The sequence below is a fragment of the Sabethes cyaneus genome, chromosome 3 (genome assembly GCF_943734655.1).
Source record: "Sabethes cyaneus chromosome 3, idSabCyanKW18_F2, whole genome shotgun sequence".
NCBI classification, from domain to species: domain Eukaryota; kingdom Metazoa; phylum Arthropoda; class Insecta; order Diptera; family Culicidae; genus Sabethes; species Sabethes cyaneus.
The window spans coordinates 201,408,509-201,433,310 of record NC_071355.1 but is presented as its reverse complement, the minus strand read 5'-3'; the positions used below and the strand labels follow the sequence as shown (position 1 = coordinate 201,433,310).

At 40.8% G+C, this 24,802-nt stretch overlaps 1 protein-coding gene across 7 annotated transcripts in view; it reads right to left on the bottom strand.

Annotated features, from left to right (window-relative positions):
* Positions 1–24,802, bottom strand: part of LOC128742127 (restin homolog) — a 186,133-nt gene that overhangs the window by 7,581 nt on the left and 153,750 nt on the right. For all 7 annotated transcript variants that reach the window (XM_053838350.1, XM_053838351.1, XM_053838354.1 and 4 more), the window contains one exon: positions 10,557–10,667. In XM_053838350.1, coding sequence (XP_053694325.1) covers positions 10,557–10,667 — 111 coding nt within the window. The remainder of the gene's footprint in view (positions 1–10,556; positions 10,668–24,802) is intronic.

Genomic DNA, 24,802 nt, shown 5'->3' with positions numbered 1-24,802 from the left:
TTGAAAGAAATCGCCTGTACAGAATTTGTATGCACAGAATACAGATTTTCGCCAATTACATAGATTAAACAGATTTTTGAGTTTTTACAATGAGAGTGAAAGAGACGGAAATAGTCCACAAAATGACTCTCCGTCTCTTTCACTCTCATTGTTTTGCATTGCGCAGATTTTTGGACAGATATTTTTCCTTTTTGTACAGATCGTCAGATTTTTCCAACAAAAAACACAGAATAATATGTGGCATCCCTGCACGCAATGCAAAATTAGTGTTCCGTGATCGTCGTAAGGGGGGCCGGTTACCAACGGGACTGTGATATTATTGTGCAATATATGACAAGTGTTGCTCTTTGCACACCACCGCCAGCGGCGGTGGCTGCGAACGGACTGAACTTAAGACTCACGTTTATTACCCTATTTATAGGTACGTCGTTTGATAATAGCTTATTGTTACATCTAGCCAGAACAACAATAGCGCTTTGTCTCATCTTCGACCGAGTACACTGATTGTTGTTCTGCTAGATGTGAAGGTCAACGCGGTCATAATGCGGCTTTGTGCCGCAACAATTAGTTATTCTCTAATATTTTAGTTTGTTGACTATCATACGCGCTGACTATCAAGTTAGCTGAGTTCTATTTAGGGGAACTGTGGGTAAAACCGACACCCTAACAATTTCCACACAAATTTCATATTTGTAGGTCAATTATCCGACAAATTTCCCAGAATCTTAGTTTAACTCCAAATCCTTCATTTCACGAGGTCTGTTTAATACATATTTCGAAAGTTTTTGATATATAATGAAAAAGAAAACCCTGTATCTTCAGGTGTTACAAGCAGCAGTGCGGGTAAACTCGACACCCTGTCAGGGTAAAACCGACACCTTATAAATATCAAGTGAAATCTTTGCATAAAAAATTATGATTCTCAGGGAAGGTGCCTATAGTATGCCTAGCGCCAGCTAGGAAGAATCATCCCCCCCTCCTTTCCCCCTGATTTTTCAATTATCCTTGGATTCGTCTTTTTTAATTCAACGGTCGATAGCACTTTTAACATTTTTCACTTGCTTTTCGGCCCAGATTCTCAGTTTTAAACCAAAACATAAAAATAAACGCATTAAACTTAAAACACATACTATCTAGAAGCACAAAGCCTGTGTCGTTTTTATCCTGATTTTACCCCGAATTGAGTTAAAATTTCAGAACACTGGTTTAGAGCAGCAATAAACGAAAAAATCATCTGTATTTTTACAAAATAGACTAAAAAATAATCGCTGATAAATCAAGCATGCCGAGAGCGTCGAATTTTAAAAATTTTTCCTCCTTAAACACTTAAATTCCACTTGCGAAATTTTACAAGGACTGCTTCTTCATTCTTCTTCTTCTTGTTTTGCTGTTTGTTTTGACAGTTAAAAAACTTCGGCGGTGTTAAAATGGTTCAAAACGTAAGAAATAAAAAGTGTAAAGAGCATTAGACGATTTACAAAAAACAGCTTTAAAACTTTAAAAATCGAGAGGTGTCGGTTTTACCCACAGTGTCGATTATACCCGGATTACCCCTAAATGCTTTTTTTCATTAAAGAATTCCTAGCAGCCAGATTTTCTACTTTTTTCGTGCGACGAAAAAGAAAATGTCGACTAATCGTTTCAATTTCCGTCAGTCATAAAATGAAAACAACTCACGCAACGCATTGTCGTTATTTTGCAGCCGGGAAAACTTGCATGACACAAATACATGCGCGATAGCTTCGTTAACATTATTGTGATTTTTAGTTCGGACAATGGAAAATTTTGATGGACGGATTTTAAAACGGTACGACGAACTTAAGCAATAAAGTCAGTTGCGTAATTTCAATAAAATGCTTTACTAATCGCTTTTTAGTGAATTCAAAGTGCACGGATCGGAAGGTAAATGTGTTTGAGCCGAATCAGCACAAGAACTTTTTCATTAAATCCACCTAAGAAGTGATGAAAACTAGAGTGGCTTTCCTTACTACGACGGAAATTAGAAATAAACCCTAAATTGCCAAATCTTGTTTATTTCTCAGCGGATTTCCATTTTCTTTTCTTCATTCAACTAAAAATTGAATCAAGTTTTTGAAAAATACATCAATATAAATGAATTTCCATTTCCAAATGAACGATGCTTCTAGGGGTGGCGAAAACTGGAGCGAAAATTGGATCTTGAGGGGTCGAAAACTGGTGCTTGAATATGCATCACAAATTTTACATTTACAACTATATTTTCAAACATTTAGTCTTAATTTTTATTCTAAAACATAGCAAAAATGTTTCTGCTTATTGTATGCTAAAAACTGCTCATCGATATGCAACTATATGGCAATAAATCTCGGTTTTCCAATATAATGCCGATGAAAGTGAAAGTTCTATAAGAGAAATTTATTGAACGGTATCTAAAAACTTTTTTTCATATTTTATGGTGCCCAAAATAAATTATTGCTATTGTTAAATTGTTAATCCATAAAAATAGCTTAGACAAAATTAAGTAAACACAAGAGAGACACAACTGGAGAAATAATCAATTTAAATCATAGGGTATGAAATAGAGAGAGTTACCTGGAAGGAGCGTCAAACATAGCTCTGGCTCTCTCAAGCTCCCACTTGGCGCCTCCACGCAGATCGAAGTTAAATGATGACGGTCAATGGCCTTACCCGAAAATGCTTCATGTACTTACTAAAGCAGCTAAGCTAGGAGGTGCGAATTATAGCGCCTGTTCTCCAGGTGAGGGGCGGCTCACATAGCGTCTGTCTCGTAACGGCCGGTTGAATATGAAATGCTGTATCCCGCAAGCTATACCTAAGATGGCAGACCCATCAGCGGGATGTAGGTATCGCGACCCCGGTGAGGTAGTATACCGAAAACTCAATTACCACGAACAACGAACAAAGAAATTCAGGACGGAACAATCGGTATAGGACACGGCAAGGGACAAGGAAACGATTAAGGGATAACGATTGGAAACTTGGTACCTGGAATGTCCGAACTCTCCATGAACCGGCACGGGCTGGCTTGCTTGCTCGAGGGCTGCATCAACTCGGAGTGGAGATCGCTGCTATTCAGGAAGTTCGGTGGCCAAATTCCGGAGTAAGGGAGTTCCGTGCAGTAGACCCTATTGCAGGCACTTCTTTCAAGTACCACATCTACTACAGTGGCGGTAAGAAAGCAGAACATGGAGTCAGTTTCGTAGTGTTGGGAAAACAAAAGCAACGAGTTATCCGGTGGAGGCCCGTAGATGACCGTATATGCGTGTTGAGGATTAAGGGCAAATTCTTCAACTATAGCCTAATCAACTTATACGCACCGACAAATGATAAATCCGATGATGCTAAAGACAGACTTGAGAGGACCTATGGAGAGTGCCCAAAACACGACGTGAAAATCATCATCGGAGATGCAAACGCGCAGATCGGGAGGGAGGAATTATTCCGTCCAGCTATTGGAAGACATAGCCTTCATCTGTCGACCAATGATAACGGTCTGAGGCTCATAAATTTTGCCGCGGCCAGAGGGATGGCCATCTGTAACACCTACTTTCCACGTTTCAATATTCGGAAACACACCTGGAGGCATACAAATGGAGACTTTAGCTCTCAGATCAATCATGTCTTGATTGACGGTCGACACTTTTCGGATGTTATCGATGTACGGTCTTTTCGTGGACCAAATATCGACTCTGACCACTATCTCGTAGTGAGTAAGATTCGCGCAAGGCTGTCGAACACGGCGAAAGCTCGCGGACCTAGAGGACGCTAAATTTCAACATACAGCGGTTAACGATTGACGGCGTAGCAGTGGAGTACGCCAGGAAGCTTGACCAGCGAATCGCAGAACAGCAGGTAGAAGAAGAAGATATAAATGGGCTGTGGAGGAACATCCATGGTGCCATCCAAACAGCAGCGAGAGAGGTGGTAGGCACGACGCGTGGAAGACAGCGTAACAGCTGGTTTGATATCGAATGCCAGAGAGTGACAGATGAAAAGAACCAGGCCAGGAGTCGCATGCTCACTGCGGCAACGCGTCAAAACAGAGAGAGATACAGAGAGACTAGAGCTGCGGAAAAAAGAATCCATCGTCTAAAGAAACGCGAGTACGAGTACGAGTGCGGAGATCAGTAGGGACAGGATAGAAATTGTAAGCGATTGTCAAGCTGTGGAGCCACCAACACCAGGAGGAGGTCAAGAAGGCAATCAGTAAGCTGAAAACGGTAAGGCTGCTGGGAAGGACGGTATCCCAGCTGAACTTCTAAAAGCGGGGAGCGAGCGGCTGTACGAAGCAATCCACCGGATCATTGTCAGAATCTGGGAGGAAGAACAAATGCCGGAGGAGTTGTTGGATGGCCTCATTTGCCCAATTTTCAAAAAGGAACATCGAATGGAGTGTGAAAACTATCGAGGAATTACATTGCTCAATTCTGCCTACAAGGTGCTTTCCCGTATCCTGTTCTGCAGACTGAGGCCGTTAGCGAAGTCCTTCGTCGGCAAGTACCAAGCTGGTTTTCGTGAGGGTCGCTCCACGACGGATCAGATGTTTACCCTGCGTCAGTTGCTAGACAAGTTCCGGGAGTACAACTTGCAGACACACCATCTGTTTGTGGACTTTAAAGCGGCGTACGATTCAGTTAAACGAAATGAGCTGTGGCAGATAATGCTAGAACATGGTTTTCCGACGAAACTAGTTACGCTGATTCGTGCGACGCTGGACCGATCCAAATCATGCGTTAGAATAGCGGGTTAGACTTCAGCTACTTTCGTGACGTTGGATGGACTGAAGCAAGGGGATGCACTCTCTAACCTGCTATTCAACATTGCCTTGGAAGGTGCATTACGAAGGGCAAACGTGGAAAGGAATGGAACTATCATCACGAAATCTCACATGCTTCTTGGTTTTGCGGATGAGGTCGATATCATCGGAATCAACCGTAGAGCAGTGGAAGAGGCCTTCAGGCCCTTTAAAAGGGAAGCTGCGAGATTGGGACTTACCATTAATACCGCCAAAACGAAGTACATGGTTGCTGGTAAGGAACGTGGGAGCCCAAGTGGTGTTGGTGCCTAAGTGGAGTTAGATGGGGAACGATATGAAGTAGTGGAGGAATTTATATTTCTTGGTACACTTGTGACATGTGACAACGATGTAAGCCGCGAAGTGAAACGACGAGTTGCAGCCGCGAATCGGGCTTTCTACGGATTACGTAGCCAGCTGAAGTCCCGTAGTTAATACGCATAAAACTGGCGCTCTACAGAACACTAATCCTCCCGGTGGCCCTTTACGGACACGAATCATGGACGCTAAAGGAAGCTGATCGGCGAGTGCTTGGGGTTTTTGAGCGTAAAATTCTGCGATCTATACTTGGAGGCAAAATGGAAAATGGAGTGTGGCGCAGACGCATGAATCACGAGCTGTACCAAGTATACAAATATGCTGATATAGTGAAGGTAGTGCAATGTGGCCCGATGAAAGAGTAGCCAAAACTATTTTCAGCAGAGAACCAGGAAGAGGCCGTAGACTCCGAGGCAGACCCCGCACCCGGTGGGCGTATGCTGACGAAGCCGATGCACGTTCAGCTGGTGTTCGTGAGGATTGGAAAACGGCAGCCCAGGACCGACGGTACTGGAGGACCATAATTCGTTCGTCGCAGGATCGGTAATGGACCGTTGCCACTAAAGTAAAGTAAGTAAATCATAGCAACACCCTTGTACCGAAGTTTGACTAGTTTTGACGAGTTTAGCATCATATGCTTACGTTCTATACATGGTTTAGTATTGATGACCGACGAAATTGCATAAGAAGGTGGAATGGAAGTTCACCTAGGAAAGCACCTGATCTCCAAGGTGCAAAAGCTTTATAGAAATTGTGAAGAAATGCCGGCAACGGCTCTGCACTTGGTTATTTTTATGATTTGGAAGGAGTAGCTACCGGAGAAATGTATAAAAGGAGTTGTTTGTCGCTTCTAAATACAAAAAGCGTGATCGACTCGGCTGCTGGAACTATCGTAAACTATGACAAACCCCGCTTCATTGTACTCTCCCAAATCCTGTTACGCCGGCCGGCTAACGATAGAACAAGGTTTCGTACGAAATTATCAGACGGGCTTTATGAGAGCTCGCGCCACTACGGGCCAAATTTTCAACATCCGATAGATCTTGCAGAAATGTCGGAAGTACAACGTACCCACATATATTTTTATTGATCTCAAAGCAGCATACGATACAGTCGATCGAGACCAGCCATGGTAGATAACGCGTGAACACGGGTTTCCGAACAAACTGATGCGGGTTGAGACAAGGTGAAGCCTCCATGCTCCATGCTATTCAGCATCACCCTTGAGGGGGCAGTCCGACAAGCGGGTATTAAAATGAGAGTCATGATTTTCACCAAAAGTAGCGAATTCCTAGGCTTCGCAGATGACCTGGATCATAGCCAGGAACTTTGCGACGGCGGACAAAATCTACGAAAAACTGACAACGAAGTCTAGGAGGATTGGGCTAAAAATAAATGCATCGAAGACTAAATATATGAAGGAAGACAACCGAAGGAGACAAACTCCCGCCTCCCACGGACCTCAACGGCGTCAAATTAAAAGAGGTAGATGAGTGTATTTGGGATAGCTGGTCATCTCGGACTACAATAGAGCGCATTCAAGCAGGAAATCGGGGGCTAATTTGCCGTTCGCAAAATTCTACGATCTAGAAGCCTATGCCGCCGTGTGTCTGTTATTCTAATGATATATTTAACCTAACTAGTACAAAATTTTTTAAAAATTTCTTATGAAATATCTTACAAAAAACTCATTGAAACCCGAGCATAACTGTGTTTGCTCCATAATTTGTTCTTTTAAACGGTAAACTAATTCAGCAATGGAAAAACGGTCCTGGCCATCATTATATCAGCTACAAGAATTGCTGGCCACAAATTTCTACTGGTTGCAAGGGTATCCACTCCCATTTGCAACAGACGCGCTTTATATCTCGGAAGCTGGAACGAATTGTACAATGCCCGTTGCTAGTATTGAACACCATTCTATTTCCGTCACACCATCTTGAAAAGCTCCGTAGCTTTTGTTGCATGAACATGGCATTTTCCACCTTTTGACCACGAACTAAAGCTTAAAAACATCAGCAAAAAAAGCCTGGGTTCTCTTAGCGAAAAGTTTATATCGCTGAAATACAGCGCGACAATGAGCGGATCAAGATAGCTACCTTGTGGAATACCGGACCTGCCAATAAATTCGCTGGATATTGATTCTACGATTTTGACTTTTAGATATCGATCAGCCAAGCCAAGTATTACCAAGTCCCATTCTGATGAGTTTGGTAGTCGCAATCTCAAAATCAGCAGAAAGGTAGATGTAGATTGCATTCATTGGGAAACATCATGTGATAAGGTATCCGTAGCATGAGTAGTAAATGAAAGGAAGGTGTAATCTATCTCCGTACAAAAAGGGCGATAGGGCAGATTACTGTAACTACTGCGACATTACGCTGGTCAACGCCGCCTACAAGGTGCTCTCCCAGATTTTGTTGCGGCGTCTATCCCCAAAGGCACGAAAATTCGCATTCAAGCTGGAAATCGAGCGTACTTTTTCCTCCGCAAGACGCTTCGATCAAGGAGCGTTCGCCGCCGCACAAAGCTGACGATGTACAAAACGCCAATCAGACCGATTGTCTTCTACGGACTTGAGACTTGAGAGTGGCGTAGGCATATGAACCACAAGTTGCAGGCCCTACTTGGAGAGATTCCCGTCGTATACCGGAGGAAAGTTGGGAGACTAGGGTGGGCCGACCACGTCGCAAGCATGCCGGACGACTGTGCAGTGAAATCCGTTCTCTTCAAGGACCCCACCGGCACCGGGAATAGAGGGGTCTAACTTGCCAGATAGCTTGACCAGATTGAAGCCGACTTGCGTGTGTCGAGACGCGCAACGAATTGGCGACGATTAGCCCAGAACCAAGTACAATGGAGAGGCATTCCTGATTGCATTCCTAAACTATTTGAATCAATTGTAAATGAAAAAAATTTTCAACAAGTAAAACACAGAATTACATGTCAGCAACACGGCTTTTTAAAGGCCGCTCGGCTGTCTCAAATCTTCTGGAATTCTTTTACTCTGAATGCAATGGACAATGGCAACCACGTAGAAGCTATTTACACGGACTTTAGTAAGGCATTTGACAGAATAGACATACCATTATTAATCTTCAAATTAGGAAAAATTGGAATAGAACCGAAGCTCTTGAAATGGCTTCAGTCATATTTAACGGAACGCAAACAAATTGTTCGCTTTCAAAATGCTCTCTCGGACCCTATTCAAGTCACCTCTGGGGTTCCCCAAGGTTCCCACCTAGGGCCACTTCTTTTCATTTTGCACGTAAATGACATTTCCTTTATACTTAACCACTCAAAAGTATTTGTAAATGCAGACGACATGAAAATATATATGGAAATAAAAAATGCCCATGACGTCGCAGTATTTCAGAATGAAGTAAATGTATTCAATACTTGGTGCAACAAATCTTTACTAAACCTGAACGTAAAAAAATGTAACTCAATAGCATTTAGTAGGAAAATTCAAACTCCCTCTATTGACATATACTTAGGAAACAATATTAGATAGAATGCTGGGCTTCATCAAACGCTTCAGTCATAATTTCAAAGACCCGCACACAATAAAACTTTTATACATTACATAAGACCATAACATAACATGTAAGACCTATTCTGGAATATTGCAATATTGTATGGCACCCGCACAGTGCGTTACACGAAGGACGCATTGAATCTGTTCAGAAACAATTTCTACTATACGCGCTTCGAAAACTTCACTAGACAGTATTTCCATTACCATCTTATGAAGCACGCTGCATGCTCATCCATATACAAACACTTAAAGAACGTCGTGAACATGCAATGCTTTACTTTATCAATGACATTATTTCTCAACGCATCCAGTCAGCAGAATTGCTGATTGCCATAGGAATAATGTATAGTATATAAGTAAACATTGTAGGTGATAATATTATTTTATGTAGTCTACAAATGCTTGACAAACAAATACGGTAAGAGCCACCCCGGCTCTCGGCTGGCAGTAGACATTCATATCCATTCAAGAGATACATGAGTCGCATTTACCTAGGATTCAATTCTTTTTATGAATATTTCATTGTAATTTATACTGCTGCTCGAATAGACAATGAAACTGCTTTTGTTCTGATTTGATCTATGTATGTTTGAAAACCCGTTTGCGAGCTCTCTTTAGTCGATTGCGAGAATCGTTAAATTCTGAATTCTATTACGGTTGATGACCGTTGGTCATTTTTCGCTGCCGTTTGACCGGAACGTGGTAGGGTCTTGTTCTGAAGAAACGTTTATCGGTAGATAAGCTGTTTATCTCGGAGTCAATATTCCATGCAGGGTTCGGCAGGTTCAAATCGAAGTCAGTGATTTTGGAAGCACAATTTTCATTGAAAATGTAGGAATTAAAGCCAGACAACAAAAATAAATAAACTCATTCAGTCATTTTACGCAAACTGCAACTGGTCTTAACCGGTGATCGCCTAAAAGGGATACAAGACTACTTTTTTGAAACCTTTCTTAACTAATAAGAACATCGCCTCTACATGATAAAACACTGGTCGAGTTATTACGATCATATCCGTAGAAATTGTACTCCGAAGACAATTCGGAGGAAGACTTCGTTCGCGTACCTCGCACATTTTGGTAGTAAATAGTAAGAAAGCGCGCCCGATCTGCATTAAAACAGTTAGCTGCCGTTATTGCTCAAAATGTGTCATCTAAGGCAAGCTTTTTGCACATAACACATAAAGTCGAGCAAATAAATTTTACTGTTGACGGCAATGTTGTTCATAATTCTCAAAACTTGCTAGGGCGAGAGCTAATTTTGCGCACCTATATGGATCGATCTTTCATCGCATCGAACAATTAAATTGTTGAGTTAAGTTGAAGTTTTGCGTAGAATGTTTTCATCCGGATAATAAAAAATGGTCTACCTACTGGATTTATAATACAGGTTCTTCTCAATTTATCGTGTTGTTTAAACGTCATTCAGTTAAAATATTAATATCCATTTCCAGTCGAGTAACAGCTTTTGCGACATGTTTTTCGCTTCGACAGCGTAACACTACGAAACAAGATGACCCAAAAATTCCCATGAGGATCCCCATGAGGATAACTAATATGCATATTTACATGTATCAACAGGTGACAGAACCATATCGTTTGTGAACAATAATACTAATGGCACTCAACAGCTAGGTGGTTTCGAATATTTGAATCCTGGCAAATAATCATAGTTTTTTGTTACGTGAAAATTGAATGATCAAAAACCACCATAATTGGGGATTCAAAAATACGAGACCTGCTGCTGGTACCGTTTTTGCTCGCTACTCTCTTGTTAGCTTATGGTTCTTTAGTATAACACCCCTCTTGAGTTCGATGATTGTGAGTAGATATATTTGTTTAAATGTTTTATCGGGAGTAATTTACGGCTGTTTACCGATCGACCACTAATACAAACTTTACTTACGTTCAGTTCTTCTTCACAGAATGTGGCCTCGTCGACACTGAATTGGAGATCCTCGTTGCGACGCTTTTCCTCCCCCAGGTGACTTTCCAACTGTGTGATTTTATCCTTCAGCTGTGGGGAGAAAAAAATGGCAATTAATTGAATACGGTACGGTCGATTAAGCGGAAAATTTTCATTTGATTGAATAATCGACAAACATTAAAAGCACACTACTGTGGGGTTGCTACATTTTTACCGCGTTGAAGACAATTTTGCTCTGCTCTGCTGAATGTTTCAAGTCCACTACAGGCTATCGCTAACTCTACACCTGAAAAATAAGAAATGTCAATTATATCAATCTTAATCAAAAACCTGGGCATTATTGTGAATGAATACTTACCACAAAGAGCACTATTTTGGAATTTGTATTATTCACAACATGATTAATGTACCTATTTACCAAAAATATATTCGCAGTCTTTCTGGAAAAACTTAACATCTAGCTGGACCGCAAGAGTTAAGGCTCAGACACAATGCATACGGATTTTACTACGTTGCGGCGATTTGAAAGTTTTTCCATCGGCAATTTAAATACGATGCATGTAACTCATTGCCGAAAGTCAACCACAGCAAATGTTTTGAGCGATAAATTTATTCCACTCACAAAAAAGCATTAAATTATGAAACTCATCAGTGCAGTCCTTATGTGATGGATAATAGATTTTCAAGTTTCTACACTCAAAAAAATCAGCACGTCAAGTTTACGTGAAACATATGTAATTCTCATCCATCACAGTTTTCATGTAACATTCACGTGAATTGTTGGTAACTCGCACTCATACTAACCAGTTTACGTACGATCCCGGTAAATTTTATCAATTTTCCCATTAACTAGTACATGAAGTTCACGTAAGTTGCTGTACAGAAGTTTACATGATTTTTCACGTGGATGCGACATGTCGATTTTTTTGAGTGTACTATTCTTCATTGGCCCACCAACCCGATATGGCAAGCTCTATTATTCTGCCAACTTCATCATATTATGGTTGTCGGAGAAAAGATCAGTTCCACTACAGAGCTACTGCCAAGATAAATCAGAATATGAAAACGAATAATTGATGTTAGTGCGAACAAACATGGATTCCATGTCCGTGCCACATTTGTTGAGATAGTGAACAGTTTCCAGCGTTATCATAGCGCAATTGCAACGCGCGCCGGTGGCTGGATGAAGTGCTCCTGCTTCGAAAAGACAATCCCCAGTATGTGGTAGGTACGTATCTATCTGTCAGTGTTACACAAACCTGGAGCGATGCCTTTTGGTCGCTGCTTGCTGCGCCACGTGCGATGGCCCTGAACTTCACATATAGGCATTGCATATTGCTGTACAAACAATATCCAATCCCACCAACGAACGAGCGTATTTTCCTGTTGACGCAGGCGAACACCACAGTCGCACAAAGGACCTGCTGCAATCGTAATCCTTGTGTAGGTATGGATTTTTGTTGAATAAAATGTATCACCAGACTAGAGAGTAGATACAGGTGAACAAAATCGATCGAAAACATATTTGTTGAGGATCTCTGCAGTAAAGCTAGCCCTGAAGCCAACAAAATTACTTGTAATCAATTAGATTGGGGCAGTAACTATTTTCCACTCGATCAACATTGATGGAAACAATCAATATTCGCATCATATTACTTCTTTCCTTTGCTCTGCTTACGCTTGGGTGAAGGTGGAACTCTGATTGTACATTTCACCTGTGTGCACAACCGTGGCGAGCACCGGCAACAAAAGTCGCCAATTAACTGCAGCGACATACAATCACCCATTGAATAGGACAGTTTCAATGGCACCGGATAACCTCGGGCCTGTTCTGCAGAATGTGACTAGACACTCGCCATATAGGTATGTATATAGATGTCCATCAGGGAAACCGGGTATCTCTTGGTGATGAGTTGAACAAACGAACGCGACCGTATGCTATGTACACTGGGACCAATGTTGTGCAGTAAAGCGATATCTACCCAGGGATGCTGTAGGTCCATGTGGAAACTACAACATGCAGTCTACTTCGAATTCTGCCATTCCAGGGACACGAATCGAATGTTTTTATCTCCCATCCGCGCCAGACCACAATCGAAATTCCTTCTTTGGTGAAACGGGTTACGACGCGACGCGACAGATTCGCAATGAACATCCCGCATCTGAATGCGATGCAATATGTCGGGTTGTGGCGGGTTTGAGTAGGTTGCTTTTTTGTTTGTTCAATTGCAGCGCGCACCGTGCCGTCACGTCCCGTTCGTTTGGTGAAAATTGCCTTGGTCGTTCAATAGGTACCGGGAAAACGAGCGAAACGGTACGATGGAATATCCATCTAATAATGCCAACAGTGATTACTTTGTCCATGGTTTTGGGAACGAGCCATAGTTACGGATGCGAGTGATTTCTATAATCACACCATTTGCGGACGTAATAAATGGCACACCATCGGGACAGGATATACTGGCCGTGAACAGATATTGCTATGGTTATGTACCAACAATATTTTTTTTCTTTGCAACTTTATTGACACTTTCCATAACAATGGCAATTATTCTTGTTCACCGGTCGGAAATTTAAAGTTCTTCGGTTTAGATCGAAATGTGTAGCTTGGGACTAAAATATTTTTTTATTACCAATTTTTACAAGGCTGAAGATTTATGAGATTTCTCCTCAATCAGTGGTGTTTTGTTAAAATTATAAGCAGTGTTGAGAAATCTCATATTCAATTTAAGCAACACTCCTGAATTGATGCAATATATTGCTGACTTTTTGCTGTTTCTGGTAGAGATGAAATGAACTTAACATTGTCACTATGAAACCCACGATTCGAGCGAATCTGCGTTCATGTTCGTGTTATTCTCTACATTCATTCATTCTTGACAATATTGAATGAAATCAAATGTGAATCATTCATTCATTTTGAACTCCCGATAACGGCAAACGAAAATAAATAAACGTAAACATCGCTCTGAAGTTTTAATTAATTTCCTCGTCCAGGTTTTGGTTGATTTTGAAAAGCAGGCAGTCTAAAAAACTAAACTTTGAGATCTAAAATATCAGTCAAGAGCAAGCAAATTGACTGACAAGTTAGTCGAGCAAACATTCAGCACTACAACTCATGAATGAATTGTTTTGACGGGTAGCATACTGAGAAAGACAAACACTGTTAGCAGTTCAGTAGTCATGTCAATGGGCTGATAGATAAAAGAATACTACCAGGCAGGGATGGTTCGATCACTTTGACTCAATTTTGATTCATTTGACAGTAGCGTCCTAACCGAGCAAAATTTGACAAATTGATGTATGGGACATTTGTAGCTAATAACTAGATCTACAATTTTGCTGAATAAAGTGTTGCTGTATCTTTTATAGTTACGGTGCTACAATGCTAGTACATCATTAGTAACTAAATGAACGTTCATTTAGTTACAAAAGAGGTACTAGCATTGTAGCGCCGTAACTACAAAAGTTGCAGCAACACTTTATTTAGCAAAATTGTAAATCTAGTTATTATCTACAAATGTCCCATCCATCAATTTGTCAAATTTTGCTCGGCTGAGACGGTAGTGTCAAATGAATCAAAATTGAGTCAAAGTGATCGAACCATCCCTGTACCAGGGATAAAACTGTGTGCGCGGGATGCGTTTTACACCCAGCAATACTGTTGATGTGGACATCTTCGAAGTGACGCCTGAAATCATGAACAATGCTATACAAAAACTGAAAACTTCATATAAACCAGGACCGGATGGAATTGCTGCGTGCATCCTAAAAAAATGCTTTGCTCAACTGCTTTTACCGTCAATGCACCTTATAAATATGTCTCTTAGAAAAGCAACTTTTCCAACCTGCTGGAAAGCTTCATTTATGTTTCCCGTACATAAAAAAGACAGCAAGCATGATATACGCTGTTACCGAGGTATTACCTCTCTCTGTGCCTGCTCCAAGCTTCTTGAGATTATCGTATCGAAATATTTGTTTCATCAAACTAAGCACTACATCTCAATGAACCAGCATGGTTTTTTTCCTGGGAGAAATGTTACGACAAATCTATGCGAGTTCACATCGTTTTGCCTTCGTAACATTGGACAAGGGCGACAAATCGATTCGGTCTATACCGATCTCAAATCAGCATTCGACAAAGTAGACCATTCGATACTGCTAGCAAAATTAAACAAAATCGGATGCTCTCCTGCGTTTATTGGTTGGCTTCGTTCTTATTTGAGCGGAAGACAATTGGCGGTAAAGATTGGTGGGTCCGTTTCACGCTGGTTTACTAACAGTTTAGGAGTGCCACAAGGTAGCAACTTAGGCCCACTCCTGTTTTCGCTATTCATTAACGATGCAATTAGTTGCCTTGGAAATGGCTCCTGTTTAGTCTATGCTGACGACTTAAAGGTGTTCAAAGTTATTGACAGCATTGATGATTGTCATTTCCTCCAAACTTTACTTGACAAATTTGCTGAGTGGTGTAGAGTCAATGGAATGCAAATTAGTATCGCTAAGTGTTGCACTATTAGCTTCCATCGTAAAAAGAGCATCATATCATTTGACTATACTATTAACGGAGAACAATTGAACAGAGTACAAACTGTTCGAGATCTTGGAGTGACTCTAGACACTGGTCTTGCGTTTAGAAATCACTACAAAAGTATTATCGAAAAAGCTCGCCGTCAACTCGGATTTATTAGCAAAGTTGCCAGAGAATTCAAGGACCCGTATACACTGAAATGTCTATATGTTAGTCTTGTTCGACCGTTACTGGAAACCGCTTCAGTAATATGGGACCCTTACCACAGCTCCACTACCGCGCGAATTGAAGCCGTTCAAAAAAGGTTCGTGAGGTTCGCCCTGAGAAACTTACCGTGGAATAATGCCCTGATTTTGCCACCATACGAAAATCGATGCGCATTGATTGGGATGGAAACTCTAAAGCAGCGAAGAAAACGGGCTAAGGCCATCTTTATTGGAAAACTGTTAACTGGTGATATTGATGCACCGAAGCTTCTTGAACTCATTGATCTGAACGTTCCCGGGTACCAGCTTCGCCGTGCAGAGTTCCTGAGACTTCCGTTGGGTAGACAAGTTTATACCATAAATGAATCTGTTCGAGCGATGATGGATGTTTTTAATGATGTATCGCACCTTTTTGATTTTAATGTGACAAACAATGAATTTAAAAATAGACTGTTACAATTTGTATTTAGATAATAAGATAGTTCATTAAGACAATTCGTCGGATGGAATAAATAAATAATAATAATAATAATAATAATAATAATAATATATTTGGCCTTCATGAAGGACTGTAAATTTTTTCAAGCACTGATTATAAGTGGTAAACTAGTTGTTAGACCTTAATTGCTTATGAATCTTTACTGGCGCCAAGACGTACAAGATTCACTGATCGATTGAACTTTAAAAGGAACTTTATTTTTATATTCGTTATGTGTAATTCTCGCTGAAACGGGGCCACTACTGACACGAGGTCTTCAAATATTGGAACTTTTGCGCTTAATTGGTTGAAAATGGCTAAAAAATAAGGATTACACTTTTGATACCTCGAAATAGTGGACACCTCGTTCACCAAGGGGTCTAACAGTTTCAAAAAAAGTTGTGTTTCGAGCAAACATTGAGATCTATATCATATGATATTTCATAAATTCACCATGAAACAACTAACAAATGGCCCGATTCTGTAAAGAAGAACAGGGCTTTCAAATGGAATAAATTTTCTTAAAATAAAAATCGGTGGGGGCTCATGATGAAAACGGCGATTTTTTGATAAAATCCAATATGGCGACCAAATCCAAGATGGCCACCAAAATTTTTTTTATTCTATTTGAAAGCCCTGGTTTTCTTCTTTACAGAAAGGGATCATTTGTTAGTTGTTTCGTGGCAAATTTATGAAATATCACATGATATAGATCTTAAGGTTTGCTCAAAATTCAACTTTTTTTGAAACTCTTAGGCCCCTTGGCGAACTAGGGGTCAACTATTTCGAGATATCAACAGTGTAATTCTTATTTTCAGGCTATTTTACATGGATACAGTGTTTCATCGATGTTTACCGATAAGTCTGGAGTAGCTCAAGGAAGCCACATGGGACCTCTGCTTTTCTTGCTATTCTTTAACGATGCTGCGTTACTGCTTGGTGTTGGCTGCAAGTTCAGCGTTTGCAGCTCGAGCAGTACGTTCTTCACAATTGCGTAGAAGATTTGTGCTAGTATTTTGGGCTCCAAGTTACCCGAAAAAAAATTTACATTAAATTTTGTAGTAGAAACAATGCATCTACAGCAGTTTTTATTGTGAACATTGAAACTTATGGTAAATTTATTGTAAAAATGCCTCAAATTCAAGTTTTATTCATATACACTGAAGTCGCTTTTTACGCGGTTTTTTTACGCGACTATTTTTACGCGGTTTTCGGAATTTATGCGGTTTTTTTACGCGGTTTTCGGAATTGACGCGTTTTTTTACGCGGTTTTCGGAATTTGCGCGGTTTTTATACCCGTTTTTCAAAATTTACGCGGTTTTGATTTACGTGGGACGTATCCTTCGCGTAAAAAGCGACTTGAGTGTATTTGTTTCTTATTTTATGCTATAGAATTGGCCATATTTCATAAAAAATTTGCTGCCTTTTTCAATATTTTGTTTTTTTACGTAAAAAATTACCATAAAAGGACGATAACTTTTACTGCAAATGAAAAAAAATTTTTTTTAGGGGTCAGTCCCGGCGTAGTGGTTAGCATTCACGCCTCTCACGCCGAGAACCCGGGTTCAAATCCCAACCCCGCAGAAGTCACGAATGACCCAAATTGGTTAAAGTGACTATAATCTAACAAAAAAAAGGAAAATTTTTATTCGCGAAAAACTAGATTTTTTTATTGTTAAGATACTTAACAACCCGTCATTTTTATGGTAGAATCTCTGAAAGCCATGAAAGTTATGGTGGACAACAATAAGTTTGATGGTTTGGTTATCTTTTCTGACGATAAATTTGATTGTTTTTACTGTAGCTTGTGTCCTACTGTTACAATAATTTTTATGTTCGTGTTATGGTTATTTTTTTTTGGGTAGTGTACTCCGATGACCTAAAAATGTTTGCTCCGATATAAAATAGAGACGATTGCCGCCAGTTACAAGATTTCCTTGATTTATTTACTGGCTGGTGCACTGCAAACGGAACTGGCTCATTGCAAGCATAGCCAAATGTGGGGTTATGAGTTTTCACCGCATAAAAAACCCGATCATCTGTGGGTATGAAATGGGGAAGGCAAATGAGGAGCATCCAATATAGCTCTAGCTATCCCAAGCCCCTACCTAGCCCCTCCACGTGGCCATACCCGGTAATGCTCTATTGAGTAGCCAAGCTAGGAGGTGCGATAGTGGGTGGTTCCCGGCTGCCTGATCTCAAAACCGCGGAGCCACACGACCTTGCTAATAGGTAAGCATAATATAAGTGATTTTAATTATTTTTTAAGTTTTGGTTTATGAAGCATCTTCTGCTATATAGTGTAAACTTAGGCCAATACGACTGTTAATAATGCAACTGGATACCAGAAGAAAAAATTAAATTAATTATTAGAAGCACTTATGGAAACTCAAAGGATGCAACTCTATTCCATTCGAAGGACAGCTGGTGAGATTGTTCTATTTTTGCCCATATATACCACACTTCATAAATAAACTAGAATCGGGAAGAGGGAGGGACCATCAGAGCACTTGTTTGAAGCGGTGTGCCTGGGGAGAGTGAAACAGACAACTTTCTAGGGTTAATCTTGGCCCGATTAACAACACATCGTGGATAATGAGCGGGCTCTTCTCTCCACCTGCTGGAATCATTCTGCATTAAGACGGTTTATTCAACGATTGACTCAGGCGACTTAGCCCTTGGAAGGAGATTCTCTAAATCCCTGGTACGAGTAAGTGATGTTCCTTATCGACCAATTCCCTTTTGGCCCTTCATACAAGAGTTGGGAACATGACCAATCGTTAAATATGTACAACTCTTTTTGACCTGATAGGCTCATTGCTATAAACGGATGTTCTGCTAAGGCAGGTGGTAGTACCATATATTCATATTCATATTCATAAAAAAACCGATCATCTGTGGTTGCATCATCGATGATATTGAGTTACGCAGTTAGTGGACCGAATTAGTGACCTTGATGTCCTACTGGACACCAAATTGACGTTTAATTTACATCGTGAATCAACTGTCTCCATAGCATCTCAACAATCTGGTTTTATCTTTGAAATTGGGCGGAGCTATAAGGATCATCACTGTCTTAAATCATTGTATATTGGGCCCTAGTACGGTCACTACTGGAGAATTGAAGTCTGATATGGTTTCCTAAGCAACTAACTTGGAACCTACGGCAATTTGTCCGACTAGGATTGCAATACCTGTCTCGGCAACATCCTAAAAACTTGCCTGGTTACGTATTGAAAATCGATCAGGAAATCCCTAAATTATTAGGTCTTTGCAGAAGTTGGGTATGAAATGGGGAGAATTACCTGAAAGAAGCGTCAAGTGTAGCTATGATTCTCTCAAGCCCCTACCCAGCGTCTCTTCGAAGAGATCTAACTCAATGATGACGATCGATGATGGCTATACCCAGAAACATACTGGAGCAACTAAGTTAGGAGGTGCGAACCTGAGCGCCTGTTCCCCAGGGTGAGCGGAGGCTCAAACAGCGTCTGTCTCGGAGCGAGCGGCTGATTATAAAACGCTATATCCCTCAAGCCACATCTAAGATGGCAGACCCATAAGCGGGACGTAGATAATGCGACCCCGGTAGCTTTGAGTATCGAAACACTCATTTACGACATAGGACACGGCAAAGAACAAGGAAACGATTAATGGATAGCGAATGGAAACTTGGTACCTGGAATGACCGAACTCTCCATGAACCGACACGAGCTGGCTTGTATCGGCTCAAGAGTTGCATCAACTCGGAGTGGAGTATTCAGCTATTTAGGAAGTTCGGTGGCCAAATTTCGGATAAAATAAGTTATGTATAGTACGCACTATTGTAGGCTACTTGTTTCAAGTACCACATCTACTACAGTGGCGGTGGAGAGGCAGAACATGGAGTCCGTTTCGTAGTGTTGGGAATCCAAAAGCATCGAGTTATCCTGTGAAGGCCCGTAGGACGACCGTATATGTGTGCTGAGAATTAAGGGCAAGTTCTTCAACTACAGCCTAATCAACGTATACACACCGGCAAATGATAAATCCGATGATGTTGAGTACGAGCTCTACGACGGACTCCAGTGGACCTATGGAGCGTGCCCAAAACATGACGTGAAAATCATCACCGGAGATGCAAATGTGCAGATCGGAAGAGTGGAACTCTTCCCTCCTGCTATTGGTAGACATAGCCTTTATCTGTCGACCAATGATAACGGTCTGAGGCTCATAAATTTCGCCGCGGCCAGTGTAGCATTTCCGCGTCAAAATATTCGGAAACACTCTAGATGTAATCTTGACTGACAGTCGACCCGGATCCTGGACCCAAACAGTTCTCGGATGTCATTTGAGGCACGGTCTTTTCGGCGAACAAATATTGACTCTGATCACTTCTTGCTCTGTGTAAAATCCGCGCAAGGCTGTCAAACGCGGCGAAGGTTTGCATTGAGAGGACACTACGTGTCAACATCCAGCGCTTGACGGCAGATGACGTGGCAGCGGAATACGCCACAAAGCTTGACCAACATATCGCAGAACAGCAGGAAGAAAGGGAAGATGTAAGTGGGCTCTGGAGGAGGAACTTCCATGGTGATATTCAGACAACTGCGAGAGAGCTGGTCGCACGTCGCGTGGAAGCGTCAGTGTCAGAGACTAACAGGTGAGAATAACCAGGCCAGGAGTCGCATGCTCACGTAAGAACAGAGAACTAGAACTACAGAAAACAGATCTTACCGTCTGAAAACGCAGGCACGCACGTGCAGGCCGGCGCAGAGGAAAGATTCGAGGAAAGGTATGGAAAATCATGGACAATAACAGCTTCCCCAGCAAGCTCATCGAACTAATTTAGTCTACGATGGATGGTATTTGGATCTCGGGTGGACTGTCGAGTTAATTCCAAATCACACAGAGGACTTCGTCAAGGTGATGGTCTGTCATGTCTGCTATTCAACATAGCGCTACAAGGTATAATGAATCGAGCGGATATCAACACGTGGAGCATGATCTTCAACAAATCCAGTCAATTCGTCTGCTTTGACATGGATATTTTTCGCAGAACATCTGTAGCGGTGGCTGAACAGTACACTAGATTAAAACGCCAAGCAGATAAGATCAGGTTAAAGGTAAATAAGTCTAAAACAAAGGACATGCTGACCAGCGAAACCATGACCGATCGACGCCGCTTGGGCAGTAGTATATTGATCGACGGTGTTGAGTTTGAGGTAGTCGACGAATTTGTCTACCTGGGCTATCTGGTAACGGCGGACAATGATACCAGCCGTGAGATTCGGAGGCGTATTATCAGCGGAAGTCGTGCTTACTATGGGCTTCACAAGCAATTGAGGTCGAGCAGACCAAGTCTTCGTACAAAGTGCACCCTGTACAAGACGCTTGTTAGACCGGTTGTTTTCTACGGGCATGAAATATGGACAATGCTCGAGGAGGACCTGCGAGTGCTCGGAGTTTTCGAACGACGAGTGTTAAGAACGATCTTCGGCGGCGTACAGGAGAACGGAGTATGGAAGCGGAGGATGAACCACGAACTCGCACAACTTTATGGCGAATACAGTATCCAGAAGGTGGCTAAAGCTGGACGGATACGATAGGCAGGGCATGTTGCAAGAATGCCGAACAACTACCCTGCAAAGATGGTGTCTACGTCAAATCCGGTAGGAACAAAACGACCAGGGACACAGCGGGCAAGATGGTTAGCCCAAGTAAAGCGATATCTGGCGGGAAGGTGTTCGAGGAATTGGAGAACGGTACCCACAACCGAGTAAATTGGAGAAACTTTGTTCATCAAGGTTTGTCTTAGGATGGCTAGCCAACTAAGTATGTAAGTGGATGGGTTAAAATCAAGCGTCAGAACAGCGAGTGAGAACTCAACCGGGAAGAACGGGAAGCAGCGAGATTGGGACTTACCATTCACACCGCCAAAGCGAAGCACGTGGTTGCTGTCAGAAAACGTGGCAAATGGTGTTGGTGCCGAGGTGAAACTGGGATGGGGACGGATATGAAGTAGTGGAGAAATTCATATACCTTGGTACGCCCGGGACATGTGACAACGATGTAAGCCGCGAAGTAAAACGAATTGCAGCTGTGAATCGGGCTTTCTACGAATTACGCAGCCGGCTGAAGTCCCGTAGTTTGCAAATTCACATAAAACTATCCAAGCAACAATGTGAGTTTTATTGTACTCTTATGGTGGTCTTCAAGACCAATTTTGGTCTTAAATGCCATCATAAGAGTGTAATAAAACCTAAATTGTTTCTTGGGTATCGTTTCACAGAAAACTTATCCTCCCGGTGGCTTTTTAAGGACATGATTCGTGTACGCTAAAAGAAGCTGATAGAGTATGCTTGGAGTTTTTGAGCGTAAAATTCTGCAATCTATACAAACAAACAAAATGGAGTGTGGCACAGGAAATGGAGAGGTTAAGAATTGAAATTTTTTTACCAATTCAGAAATGTATAATTTTTTGGTTTTAATATACATTTTTTTAAAGAAATGAAGTTGCGCTAATGGAATGGAGATTCTTGTAGTTTTGCTTTTACCTGCAAGGAAATGGATACTTCTGGTTCCTTTTTAATGAAAATATCCTTAACCGAAAAGTCAGAAAAACCCCAAATACGGTCGATGTTCTTATCGCTTTAAAAAATGGGCATTTTTATATCATTTTTCCTCGGAATTTACGCGGTGGTACCGTGAATTTCCACTAATGTAAATTCCGAAATTCGCGTAAACGATATAAAACCACCTGAAAAACATCATCAGTGTATTTTCATTCAAAAAAAGACTTACTATTTTTGTAAAAAAAATGGGACCATCCAACTACCCAGTTTAAGAAACTTATAGAAATATTGACATCATCATTGACCACGTCCTGAAGAAACAATTTGCTTGATTTTGGAAATATTTCGTGGAACTTTTGAAAGTGTGTTCGAAAGCCGCCTGTTGCATATTTCCATGAACTCTTTTGAAGTACTGTGCCAGTTATTATCCAAGAATACCTGCTTTAGTTTTCTCTGGGGGCTCGTACCAAATTATACCTGAATTGAATGAATATTCGATGCTATGATATCATCAGTGTTTGATTTACTTTCACTTTTCTTATTCAAGACCCGTCGATCGGCTGATTTTGTTTGAACTACTCTTTGTTATCGAAATGTTTGTGATCTTTAGCAATTTCTCCCTTTTGTTTGACAGGTTTGAAGAAATGATACATGCACGTCTCATGCGTACTTCTAAAATCAAAACAGCAGATTTTTATTTAGGAAGACATAAAAAACAGTTTCAAACGACTGCTATCATAACTTAACCGTAAAAAGGTAATAAATCTCGTAAGCAAATAAATTAGATAGCTAAACTTACGCAATCAATTCACCCTAAGGTACAGTTTAGCGTCGTCATAACATTGAATATTTTTGTTGCGTAAAATCAAACCTGGTAGGTAGTAAATATCGATCCTAATTAACGATATAATAGTTTGTTAGCATCATCACTGTAATTCATAATGGTTTTATAACGGCAAGTGGCGATGCTCCTTAGTTTACTAATTGAACATTGGTAGTTTATAATTTTACTTTAGTCTGTTATAAAAGCATAATAAAGTCAGGATAGTATCCGATTTTAAAGATGTATTATGGCTGTCAGTTGCTCCATTAAAACTCGTCTGATAAATCGATTGATATTTGTTCATCAAGTACCTCTGATAGTATTAATGGCACATAAAAGTTTCTTGGGTTCATACGTTTATTTAATAAATGTTTCATTTAATGGGACATGAATGACCAAACATGTTGAAAAAATTAACATTTGTACACGTAAAATAATCCACACGTCCTTTCCACGTGAAAATCACGTAAATTTCTCTACAGGGAGTTACGTGACTTTTAGCTGAACATTATTGGAAAAAACAATAACGTCTATCTGATTTCCACGTAAATGCACGCAAACTAATAATGCAAACTACGTACAAACTACGAGTGTAATGATCCGACCTTCTGTCAAAACACGATTTTCAAATTGTTTGCATCTTTTTCTCGGAAACTAATCAACGAAGTCGAACAAACTTTTTTCTGTTTTGTTGGTAGAAGTTTGAAATTTCGATGATTAGTCCATAGATACCGTGTTTGCTGGACGACGCCTTATTTTAGAAGTGCTCCACGAATTTAACTATGGCAGCTATTTTAATAACTAGGTATTTTTAATTTTTACAAATAAAATATGTATGTGTGAGTTCAGACGAAAGTTACCGTTACATACAAATTTTGACTTTAACCAGCTAAAAAAATTTCTATAAAAATCGATGTATTTTGAGCTTTGCAATTGCATAAAACCCCTTAAAGAATGTTCCGCTTTCATCATGAAATAAAGATTCCTGTCGCATCTGGAGTATAGGTGTTCTGCTAATTAGGTATAACTGCAGAATGCAGTCCACTCCTCCACCAAACTTGGCAGTTGCTTGACATAAGGGACATAAGCAGCACTTGGTGGTTGACAAAAGGGATAGTTGACTGGGAGACAACGGTTGGTAGGTTCTAAAAAGAGGGGGGCACCAATAGGCCAATGTAAGAAAAACTGGTTTTGTTTCTCTTCCGTTATAGGTATCCTTGGAGGGACACAGATGCGTATGTGGCTGCTGGACAACCAGAGGGAACCGAGTGCCCAATCTATTTGTATGTTCCACCATAACTCTGGAACGCCTGGAGCATTTTCAATCAAACTACATGTCCATTGACACAATTATTTAGGGACGCTGACAAAAGGAGGATAATCCCCAACAAGAGACAAGGAGCTGCAGAATCGATAACGGATGTGCAACATACTAGTAACATACTTGTTATACAACTACACCTGACTGTTATAGGACGAATTTGAGTCAGTTGATATAACTAAAAGTATCGTAAGTGTGTTACTTGGGAAGTGACTAGAAGATAAGAGAGGGGTTGGAAGAGATGGGATGACCTTTGTCCAGGTGAAGGTTCAAAAAAGGAAAAAAGATTTTGTTTCTCTTTATTTATAGCGAACA